Raw genomic sequence first — 12,354 nt, forward strand, 5'->3', positions numbered from 1 at the left:
GACAGAAATATTACTATTACTGGCGTGGACACACTGACAAAATGATCTTAGGATTCATCAAACTTAAAATAACAAAATAAGGATAATCAGTGCCGTTTACATGGCCTCAGTGGTCCTTTTGCAGATGACGTGCATCATATCAATTTAATTTTTACCTTCTTTGTTTTTAAAGCCAAAATGCATCCAAGCATCTTACTTGAAATGTGATGGAGCCGGGCGAATTTTCTCAGTGTCCTCCATGTTTTGTTTACAAATGACTCGTCTCAGTATCCCACGGCCAGACATGCTTGTGACACAAGGCAGCGGGCGTCAACACATCCACAGCGACATCTGCTGGACTGGAAGTTGTATTCCACTTGATTTGGCTGATGTTCGCCAACCATTCATGTATTTTATTTGTTCATTTTTTTAAATTAAGAATCGATAGTTGGCGTCAAGAATCGATGCAGTAGATCACAAAAATTTGAATCGTGATGCATCGTCATGACGATTATTTTGCACACCCCTAATATGAGTATGTGCGTATATATGGATATGTATATATGTGTGTATATGTTTGTAGGTATATATGTTTTTATGTACGTTTATGTGTATGTTTCTTTGTGTGTATATATATATATATATATGTATATATGTATATGTGTGTGTATATATGTTTATATGTGTATGAGTATGTGTGTATGTATATCCTGTAGTATTGATAATGAACAGTGTCCGGATGCGTCGCCTCCTGCTTTATGAACAGTGACCTTCGCCCTGGTCTAACTGGACCTGTGGTATTGCTGCGTACCCGGTCATGTGCTGAACCAGTCTGTTTCTGTGTTTTCAATGCAGGTAAAATCAAATACTCTGAGCGGGTTTACGACGCCTGTATGGAAGCCTTTGACTGCCTGCCGCTCGCTGCCCTGCTAAACCAACAGTTCCTGTGCGTTCATGGGGGGCTCTCCCCAGAAATCAACTGCTTAGACGACATAAGAAAGGTCGGTCGTCCGGCGCCTTTCTGTACGCCCGTAGCAGAAATCACAGCCATTTATCTGACTGTGTGTTGTGCTCAACAGTTAGACAGGTTTAAAGAGCCGCCTGCATTTGGGCCAATGTGTGACCTGATCTGGGCCGACCCTGGCGAGGACTACGGCAGCGAAAAGACGTCTGAGCACTTCAACCACAACTCTGTCCGAGGATGCTCGTATTTTTTCAGGTATTTGGTCAAACCAGTGGCTCCCTAACCTGACTCCGCCAGATGGATTTGCTCCGCATGACTTTCTCGAAACCTTCCGTTGAAGTATTTTTGGGAAGGGGCGAAAATGCTGGTTAGCTGATTGGCCTATGTTGGTGATAGACGGGCCAAATAAACCAATCAGATCAACGAAGCATATGACGTACTAACAGAGCGACGACGAAGAGGAGCCAATTGATAGATCAAACTCTTGCCGAAACCAGTCGGGAGAAGAGCAAAAACATCTTTTCCTCTGAGAAAAGCCTCCAGAGCAGTGTTTTGCTCTTCTTTCAGTGAAGAAATACTCTGTAATTCCGACAAAACTTGCTCGATAGCCACGCTAACGCTAGTTTCATCGGCTGAAGCCGCCATGTTCTTTAGACTGAACTGTCGCGCTTCTCGTTGCGTCACACCTCAACCCGCCTCAAAGCCAACGCTGATTGGACGTTCGTTTGGTGAACGGCTCCAAATTTTCTTTAACGGAGAGTCTCCAGACTGATCTGCGAGTGAAATCTTGAAAGCTCGCGAGATCAGGATGGTCTCACGAGGCTAGTGGCTCCCTGCACTGCAAGCAACTTTATGGAAAGAAAATTCAGTTTAAATTTATCCCAAGTGGAAATGAACCAACAACCCCTCCTACCAAGACATGAAATTAAATAAAGTTATTAGCTGGAAGGAGGCCTGATACTGTTGAAACTTTTAACATGTGCTTTCTTAGGTAGAGGTTTCACTGATAAAAAGGCTCATTACAGATACGATCGCACGTTCAGAAAGGCACCGAAAATAGGTTAACAGATGCTCTTTGTTCTTTATATTTAGCGGAAATGGGTCAGAAATATTCGGTGGCAAACAAACCAGACTAGAGATGCTGGATTTTCTGGGTCACAACATAAGTGACCACTTTCAGCTGCACGAGCAAGTTTCTTCTAGTGTTGTTTTTTCACAGCCATCTTAGTTTTAGTCTTAGTTTGTCTTCAGGATGAAAACTATTATCAGTTTTAGTCACGTTTAGTCATTATTATACAATAGTTTCAGTCCGGTTTAGTCGACTAAAGCTTAAAAAGGTTTTAGTCTTTTTGTTGTAATTCATAAAACGGTTAATCTTTACACTTTTTAATAACCAGATTCCTTACCAGTGAAAAAAACTGATTTCTAGAATTCAAAAGAAAATTTTTATGAATTGATGCCCTACTTTATACAAAAACGCCTCAAAACAATTATATAAAGAAAGTACATCTAGTTCAAAATATCACCTGCATGAATTTAAATTTCGTTTTTTCTGATTTAGAGCAATTTGGTTCTTTACGTTAAACTTGTGAGGTTGGAGTTTATGCATCGTTTTAGATGTAAATATGAAAACATTTCCTGAAACCAGTCAGGAATTAGTCTGAATCGGTTTTAGGTTGTTTCCTTTCATGTATTTGAATTTGAAATCAACTTAAACCTTTTTGATGGTTTAACATGTGTTCCTCTTTCCTTCCTTTGCAGTTATGCAGCAGTCTGTGACTTTTTAGTAAATAATAACTTGCTGTCAGTAATAAGAGCCCATGAAGCACAGGATGCAGGGTGAGTGTTTTTCTCTACCTTTCAAAGCGTTAACACCATTAAAGCCCCGCCCCTCTCTGTACCCTAAGCTTTAACCTGATAAAGCAGCACAAAGTGCCGCCAATAGACAGTTTAAATATTTATTTATACTCCTAAATGAGCTCCAGAGCAAGTTGTTGCCTTAAAAAGACTCCATATAGTAGTAACTGCAGGAACATTTACTAAGTTTGCATTCAAGAGATAAAAGCCTTTTTAGAGTGTTGTGATTGTCTTTAACTTCCAGGTACCGGATGTACAGAAAAAGCCAAACCACCGGCTTCCCATCGTTAATCACCATCTTTTCAGCTCCAAATTATTTGGATGTCTACAACAACAAAGGTTTCTAACTTTCTTTCTTGTCATTATTATCCGTAAGTTTCTGTTTCCGGTGTTTTGTCAGACCAGCATACATATAGTTAATACGCAGTTATCTACGAAAAATAGACATTGAATTACCTCGACGGGCGTGTATCCCCTTGGTCATGTACAAAAAAACAGTTTCTCCAGGCAGATGTTGCAGATTTGCAAAAGCCAAATGCTACTTAGCTAATTACTCAACATCCATATTTTAAGAGCTTTTGTTACTCAGAAGTACAACAGAAGGACTTAGTTGTGCATTTGCAACAAGCAGATTCTCTCCAGCTCACCAGATAGCACTGCTGACTCACTTTCAACAAGGCTAAATCTTTGGTGTCACTGAAACAGATTTTCTAAGAACCAATTTCATGTGAGCATCACTACCAACTTCCATTATTTTGAATTCAATACTACATAAGATGAATCATGAATGTTTATAGATATGACACATGCCAATTAGTAGATTTTATCTCCTCTGGGTTTTTCACCAGAGGCATCTCGATTTGAATGTTGTGGATTCGCAACGTGTGCCCAAACAGGTACCAATGGATGCTGCATGCTTTGTCAACTAGTTTGCCTATATTTTGAGCAACAGTTTAACAGAAACGGCCTTCTGTCGGTGGAGAAAAAGTTGTCTTGAATTTTGTGAGAGAACATATTTTTTCGAATTTGGTTTTGTAAATTTTTTGTTTGTGACATTCAAATAAAGTTAACGTTCATATCAGATTCAGTCTTCAGTGTTACCACTCCGGGCCACTGTTGCAAATCTGCAACATCCCAGAATTCATTGCATGTGAAGGTCTCTCTCAAAAAAAAGTCTGAATTGTATACTACTACCCCATATGATCATTTTCTCCAAATATCAGATTTTTCCTGCAACTACAACTTAATTTAAGCCTGAGAGGGTTAAGGTCAGATCACCATAAGCTTCAGAAAACACCAAAAAGTCGGTAATTAAATAGTTTTTTTGTACATGACCAGGGGCTACACACCTGTGGAGGTAGTTTATAGTGTGTTTTTTCATACAAACCTAAAGGGATAAATGGGTATTGACTGTGGGTATGCTCACCTGACAGAACAGCGGCCTTGACGCCTCTGCTTTTTGGTTCCTCCTAGCTGCCGTATTAAAGTACGAGAACAATGTGATGAACATCCGACAGTTCAACTGCTCCCCCCACCCCTACTGGTTGCCCAACTTCATGGACGTCTTCACGTGGAGTTTGCCTTTTGTTGGAGAAAAAGGCAAGTTTGTTTTCTTTTTTCTTTTTAAGTTTGTTTGAGAGAAAGAAAAAACAAATCTGTTTTTGTTTCCATTGAACCAAGTTCAGAGATACGAAGCGATGAATAGCGAGACGTCAAGAACAGGAGAGGCCTGTCAGATGCCGACTTCACACCTTTCAAAATAAAAGCCTTTTAAACTTTGTCGTTGTGGATTTACAGCTTATACTGTAAATGTTTAAACCTAAATGATTGAGATGTTTGTATTTAGATGTTTTAATATTACCGTCTGATGATTCCCCAGGCTAGCAGAGAGATATCTCCTTCTATGTTCAGTTATCTGTTATGGCGGCTCCTCCTTAAGGCCAGAACACACCGAATCTCATTTTGATCCGACAGAGAATCATGTCAGACGAGGTTATGGCGTTTAGCGCTCATTGAAAGTCAATGGGGAGGATTTCCTGCAGGGGGCAGCGTAGCTCCAACTGAAATAGAGCCCAGGGCCGTTTCTCTGGGAGAACGGGGGCACAGCATGACCCTGGGTAATTTGGAACAGATGCGTACAGATGACATCATCACATTCAAAGCCAGTCTGGAGCTGCAATTCACCTCCTGTTATCAATAGTCTTTAGATAATAATAAATTGTTTTTCATTTAGTGGGGGAATAATAATGAACACAGTCAGATAAACACAATTTAAATGAACATTTTGCCAAATAAAACAATCAAAGCTCCATCAGAGCCAGCGGTCCTTCACACACAGCTATGCAGAGAGAGGGCCGCTGCAGACGGGCTAACGCTAGCCCTGGCCAGTGCGGACGGGCTAGCGTTAGTCCTGGCCGCCACAGACGGGCTAATGTTAGCCCTGGCCGCTGCAGACGGGCTAACGTTAGCCCTGGCCGCTGCGGACGGGCTAACGTTAGCCCTGGCCGCCGCGGACGGACTAACGTCAGGTAAAACTCCATCGGTATTTCGACGCGCTAAAATTACAGATGCTCCCGACTCGGCTCACTGACGCTGCATGATGTTATTATCGTTGTCTGGGCAACCACAACATTTTACATCATGTGGCAACGTTCAGCCAATCATGTAGCATAACGTCACTGGCAGGAAGCAGGACCCAAGCAGATCTGGTAGCTACAGGGTAACTTCTAGGCTGCAGTTCTGCCTGCCTTAGAAAAGTTACAGTTATTGCTTTTATTTTATTTATATTTAATTTCCTCATTTTTTATTCAATGTATGTTCAGCTTAAAATAAAAAGTTAAAAATCTCAATTTGGATGTGAAATCAGCAGAATATGTTGAGTTTTATAAAGTTTAATTGAAAGGATGTAAAACAAGCAAAACAACCTTTTCTTGTTATAATGGAGATTGACATAAATTCAGTATTTTTTCCTTCAATCCACATTTAATAAATTCCACATGAAGTCTCTATTTATTGATAAACATGTAGTAGTTTTAAAGTTGCAGCTGAGAAGCTAATCCTTTACGTTTGAACTTGTCTCCTCTGTGTTTCAGTGACTGAGATGCTGGTGAATGTGTTAAATATTTGCTCCGATGATGAGCTCATGTCAGAAGGAGACGACATGTATGAAGGTAAGTCCATCATGAGAAACGCTCAGATTCCTCTGATTTTGGTAAATCTCTGTAAAGCTCAGGCCATTTTCTTCTCTGCTGGTCGCTATGGAAACAAGCTGGTTATAATTCAGCTATCAGGTGTTGGTATGAAGGCCTTAAACCGCAGGTGTCAAACTCCGGCCCTGAAACCCGAACAGACTTGGATCTGATAATTTGCTCATTAGCATGACTGAGGAGAACCTGGCAGCCAAACACTCATTTGAACCTTTGCAGCTAAATTTAAACTGCTGGAGCTTATTTTAATGGTTTTACTGGAAAACCATTCAGTCTGAATACTACCCCCCCAATATTAACTATGTTCTCTGACTGGATGAGATAAAACCAGTAGGAATCACTGGCAGTGGGCGGTTAGGGCCTTCAAAGCCTTCACTGGCGGCCTAAAATCAGTCAGAAACACTAACCTACATTCACCTAACTTTCATTTTCTTCTGTCCAACTGTATTAATTTATTCCAAACAATCCTTTCTCTCTTCATATCATAGTGTTCCTTTTCCATTACATTTATCTGGTGGCTATATTTTTTATCCAATCACATTTCGGTCTCTGTGTTTTGCTATGGTAATCTAGTAGGGGAACCAGTAGGGGAAAACCCCCAAGAGGCGAGCGGGCCTGAGGCAGCTGCTGCTGGGGATTCCCAGTGACAGCGCAGCGCCGGTATGTGGGGGTCTGAGCGGCTCCCACAGAGAAATAATCTTTGAAGGCAGGATGGTAATCTGGATGAACTGACCAGGGCTGTGAATCTTTGGGATTCCCACGATTCGATATTATATATATTCTATTCCAGTCTGCTGGCATAAAAGAAGATGGGTGATGTCTTTCGAGATGAGAACGGGGATTTAAAGTACTCCCGAAATACTTAACTTTACTGTTGCAATCTCTGCAGATCGCATGAGTCATGTCAAGCCTTTTTTACCCTGGCCGGGTCGAAGGTAAAATCCAAAGTGTCAAATGGTTGCTTTTAAAGACCGCGGAGGCGGTTGAATTTCTTTTTCTTCGTCCTCCATACGTTAGCGGCAACAAACACGTTAGCTCACACAACACTACGCACCACTCTGTAGCCTGCTAGGCTAACGCTTGCATGCCTGTGCATAGCTCACGCTGCTCATTGGCTTCGCCAAACACTACGGTGCCTGATAAGGCAAAATAAAAATCATTTTTAAAGAAAATGAGAATCGATTCTGAGTCTTTAAATGTTAGAAACGCGATTTGAGCTCAAATCTAGAACTGACTGCACAGACCATGTTTTCAGGAGGACTTTCTCACCTAAAAATAGATTCAAACTACTTTTTACCCACTGATTACAGCAAATATAGCTGCCATTGTTACAGGAAAAGAAAGGATAGGGTAGCTCTGCCCGACCCACATTAGATCCACTTTTCGACTGCGCAGCTAGAGCGGCAGAGACGCTTCAGCTGCGCATAAGAACTAAACTTTTACAAGCATCAAAAATGAAGCAGAATTTGCGTTTTTGCTGCTTCTGCTGCGTGCGCTCTGAACGTAGCATTCGTCTAAATGAAAAGTTTCATCGCAAAACGCAATATGCGCCAAATTTGAATTTTTTAATCTACCTGTACCAATTCATTGCTGATGGAGAAGGCAATGTGGGTGCTGAATCATTTTTCAGCAAAACAAGTTAAGTCACACAGCTCTAAAACATGCCTTCTTTTCAAAACGCGATACAAGCCTGAACATTTCCACACAAACAGCGATGCATTCTCTCAGCCAATCAGCGCGCATGTTGGTCCTCTGCAGAAACAAAGAGGGCGATGCTTCTATGACAATCCTAGTAAGGTAGTCCAGGATGCCTTTATTCTGAGTTTAATGGACATTTCCAAACCAGTGTGCAATTTGTGTTATTCTGTTCAGTTAGGATGGTGAAATACTAAGCTACTACAGTTTTACAGTCACTACACGGTGTTTTATCTAAATCGTTTAAAAAAAGTTAATCTCAGGAAGTTATGATGGTTTACTGACAGTTGAATGTCTTGGGTGGTTCATAAAATAAGTTTGAATAATATTCAAGCAGTAGCAACGTGAAAATGCTGTTTTATAATCTATTTTTAATCCGAGATGTATATGTTAATTTGCACTTGGATATGTTGCGTTTTGCAAAAAAAAGTTATGAAATTAAAATTTTTCTCAAAAGTTTTACTTTTTCAATATATTTTTAATGCAGTATTTTATGCACTTATGAAATAAAGTCTAAAAAGATGGTTTTCTTCCTTTGTTATATATGATTATGGTTAAAAAAGAAAAAGTAATTTTTCTCAAATATTCTAAAATGGATATATGTCGTTTTGCGATGGAACTCTTCAAATGGAGCATTATGGTGCGTTCAGCACGGTTTTGGCATCAAAGCTTTTGATTTACATGCAAGTCTATGGGGGACGGCATCAAGAGGTCCAACGGCGCATCCAAGCGTTCGAAGCTGGAGTTCAGTAAATTAAACTTTTGCAGCGGGACGCTGGAGCCTCAGCCAATCAGAAAAGCTGATTCAGGAGTTTTTTGGAGGAGACAGACTCAACCTGTGAGCTGTCATCCCTTCTCCAGACATTCTGCATTTGAAACATAAACAAACATCAAGGAGTTAAACTCCAGAGGTTAAAAAAAGCTGGTAGAATGGATTGTTATGTAGAAGGAACAGAGAGCAGCTCTGATCATTATTGCTGCACTAAAGCATTTTTTAATGAACTATAGAGAAACAGTTTATAAATACCCAGATTAACTAGAAATTATGAACGTGAGCAGGAAATCCCCCACTGGCTGACCGCAGCAGAGAGCTTTCAGCGGGGATTTCCAGCGCTGCCTCCCGACGATATGCTCGAGGTCTGGCGCAATTTTAGCAGCAGAACCAGGCTCAGTGTGAGCGGCCATCTGCTGAGGCCCACTGGGGTTCAAGGAGACAGAAGCAGACATAGAAAGAGAAGCATAGATACAAAAGGCAACTGTCAACCAGCTCCACAGGCGGCCCCGTCCAGGAAACACACAGCCAGGCAGACGAGCTCCGAGCCAGCTCCCATGTCAGAGGATGAAGAGAGCACATCCAGTTAGTCACAGTCAGAGAAACAGGACTACACTGGAAAACAGGCCAAGCTCCAACATCTAGAAACAAAGGTGTTGATGGCAGCAGCACAGCTGATATTTCTCTCCAGGATGGAGTCACAGCCAAACAGGAACAGACCAGATGAAGCTACTATGAGGAAAAGAAAAGAGAGAGCAGAACGTTAGAGATTGAACTAACAGATTCTGCAGAGTGGGAGAATAGAGATAGAATGAAGCAGAATGATGAAAAAGGGGTCCCTATGTCCTCCAGCAGTCTAAGCATATAGCAGCAGAACTATAGAGATAGCTCAGGATAACCTGAGCCACTCTAACTAGAAGCTTTATCAAAAAGGAAAGTTTTAAGCCTAGCCTTAAAAGTAGACAGGGTGTCTGCCTCACGGACTAAAACTGGTAGTTGGTTCCACAGGAGAGGAGCCTGAGAACTAAAAGATCTGCCACCCATTCTACTTTTAGAAGTTCTAGGAACCACTAGTAAACCTGCAGATTGAGAGCGAAGTGCTCTGTTAGGAACATAAGGAACAATCAGATCTCTGATATCAGATGGAGCTTGGCCATTTAAGGCTTTATATGTGAGAAGGAGGATTTTAAATTCTATTCTGGATTTAACAGGAAGCCAATGAAGAGAAGCCAGGATAGGAGAGATGTGATCTCTCTTTTTCATTTTCATTAGAACTCTGGCTGCAGCATTTTGGATCAGCTGAAGGCTTTTAACTACAGTTTGTGGACTTCCTGATAGTAAAGAATTACAATAGTCCAGCCTTGAAGTAACAAATGCATGGACTAGTTTCTCAGCATCACCCCTGGACAGGAGATTTCTCATTTTTGCAATATTCCTCAGATGAAAGAAGGAAATTCTAGGAACTTCTTTGATATGGGATTTAAATGACAGGTCCTGATCTGTCATATTTTTTTACTTTATTATCTGAAATCAGTTTAATCCCATCCAAATGAAGTGACTGACTTATCAGCTTCTTTTTCACAGAAGCTGATTAGTCAGTCACTTATAGTAAAGTAAAATATATAATATTCCACTAAAGGAGTCAGGGCCTCCAGCAGAGGGAGGGGGTTAATCAGTGATTTTTGTCATCTCTGATGTAAAGTTGCCTACTGACACAAAAAAGTCCCTGTCCTTTAAGTAGGATTTAAACCAGTTGAGAGCTGTACCAGAGAGGCCGACCCAGTTTTCCAGGCGCTCTAACAGTGATCGACAGTATCGAATGCTGCACTGAGGTCCAATAGTACCAGCACTGTGGTTCTTCCGCTGTCTGTATTTATACGGATGTCATTAAACACCTTGATAAGGGCGGTCTCTGTACTGTGGTGAGCACGGAAACCTGACTGGAACACGTCAAAGCGGCTGGTCATATCTAAGAAAGTGTTTAACTGTTGAAACACTGCTTTTTGTAGGTCTATCCAATTGAGTGCAGAGGCATTTTTTTTCCTGGTTGGTTCGAAACACGCCCCATAATCACAGCTCTATGGAGCAGTATCAGACTCATTCTCACTAGAATTGAGTCGGACTACGTCAGGCTAGTCAGGATCCCCCTGGGGACACAAATCTCCCAGTGTCTATGTTTACATAGACTACAGGTATGTAGCATATGGGTTAGTTTCATCTGGATTTATAGACACATATAGCTGAGTATCATCAGCATAACAATGGAAATTAATCCCATTCTGTCTAATAATTCTATACTGATTGGGAGCACATATACCAGTGTTGTGGTCAAGACCACCTAATCTGAGACCAAGACAAGACCAATACTTTTAGGGTCCGAGACCAAGTCAAGACCAAGACTTTTAGGGTCCGAGACCAAGTCAAGACCAAGACCAGCGCCAGTATGGGACAATAAAATGTGAAACATGATCAATATCACTAAAATTGATCTAAAAGACCCACATTCACATAAAAACACCTAGATATTTAACACACAGAACTGGGCGAAACATTAACATCTTTATTTAGTACTTCTGTGTAGTAATCAAAGAATTTCAAAGTAGATCAAAATTGCATTTTCTCTGCAATTCATGAACAGTACATACATTTATGTTTTGTCTTTAAATGTGCTATTTCAAAACAATGTGTAAAATTCTGTAAAATGTGTAAAACTGAAAAAAGCCAATCATTTCTCTTTTTTCTCTCTCATATACAGATTAAAGCTATATTATATAACTTTTCTTAAGTAAATCTATATCTGTCACCAAGTTGTGAAATATGTTATGAGACAGATAATTTGTTGAAAAAATAGATTGATCTCCTTCACTGCATTTACCAATGAGACAGGTTATTGCTTGGATTTGAATCCAATAAAAAGAAGGATCTTAAAGAAACTGATAATATTCTGATGATTAGCGTTATTTCCACAGTTGTGGTCTTGACCAGTCTTGAAATAAAATGCCGAGTCCTCAGCGCCCTAGACCGAGACCAAATGCGGTCAAGTCCTAGACGAGACCGAGACCATCAAAAAATGGTCTCGAGACCAAGACCGATCTCCAGTACTACAACACCGACATATGCAGTAATAGCCATGGAAAATGGCCCTTCCCTGTCAAATGGCAGCCCACTTCCTTGCAACTCCCAACAAAATTCCCTCCAAGATTCAGCCATTCAGATGACGCTTCTCTTTAGATCTTAATGTCCACAAATCATGACAGAAAGAATATTTTGGTACAAAGATTGATGTTTAAAAAGGAATTAGGGGACCAGCCAAGGACCCATTAAGGAAACTGGGTAAATTTTGAATGGCTTCTACTGTATAGTAAAGAGAATTGGTCCTAGCACTGATCCCTGTGGTACTGCACAGGTAAGAGGAAGATCTGTCATTAACGTGAACAAACTGAAATCGATCAGATAGATCAGATTTAAACCGGTCTAGAGCTGTTCCTTTAATTCCAACAAAATATTCAAGTCTTTCTAAAAGAATATTATGATCAACTGGATCCAATGCAGCACTAAGATCCAACAGGACGAGCACAGATACAAGTCCATTATCTGAGGCCATGAGAATATCATTAGTGACTTTCACCAGAGCAGTTTCAGTGCTATAGATTACCATCCTGCATTAAAAATGATTTTGCTGTCAGAGCCGTTTAGACCCCCACATACCGGCAGAGATGGGAAGTAACGAAGTACAAATACTTCGTTACTGTATTATATTTTTACTTTACTTTACTACTTATTTTTATGGTGACTTTTTACTTCTTCTCCTTACATTTTTACACAAATATCTGTACTTTCTACTCCTTACATTTTAAAAAATTGGCTCGTTACTTTAGTTT

General features: G+C 40.5%; 1 protein-coding gene across 1 annotated transcript in view; it reads left to right on the forward strand.

Annotated features, from left to right (window-relative positions):
* The window catches only part of ppp3cca (protein phosphatase 3, catalytic subunit, gamma isozyme, a), a gene marked incomplete at its 3' end in the record, with an annotated part of 51,859 nt that extends 45,889 nt beyond the window's left edge, over positions 1-5,970 (forward strand). The window contains exons 5-10 of the mRNA XM_038281984.1: positions 835-980; positions 1,059-1,198; positions 2,705-2,782; positions 3,045-3,139; positions 4,274-4,399; positions 5,893-5,970. Coding sequence (XP_038137912.1) covers positions 835-980; positions 1,059-1,198; positions 2,705-2,782; positions 3,045-3,139; positions 4,274-4,399; positions 5,893-5,970 — 663 coding nt within the window. The remainder of the gene's footprint in view (positions 1-834; positions 981-1,058; positions 1,199-2,704; positions 2,783-3,044; positions 3,140-4,273; positions 4,400-5,892) is intronic.
* Positions 5,971-12,354: the final 6,384 nt, after the last annotated feature.

The sequence above is a fragment of the Cyprinodon tularosa genome, unplaced genomic scaffold, assembly GCF_016077235.1.
Source record: "Cyprinodon tularosa strain WSP-4 unplaced genomic scaffold, ASM1607723v1 ctg178, whole genome shotgun sequence".
NCBI lineage: Eukaryota > Metazoa > Chordata > Actinopteri > Cyprinodontiformes > Cyprinodontidae > Cyprinodon > Cyprinodon tularosa.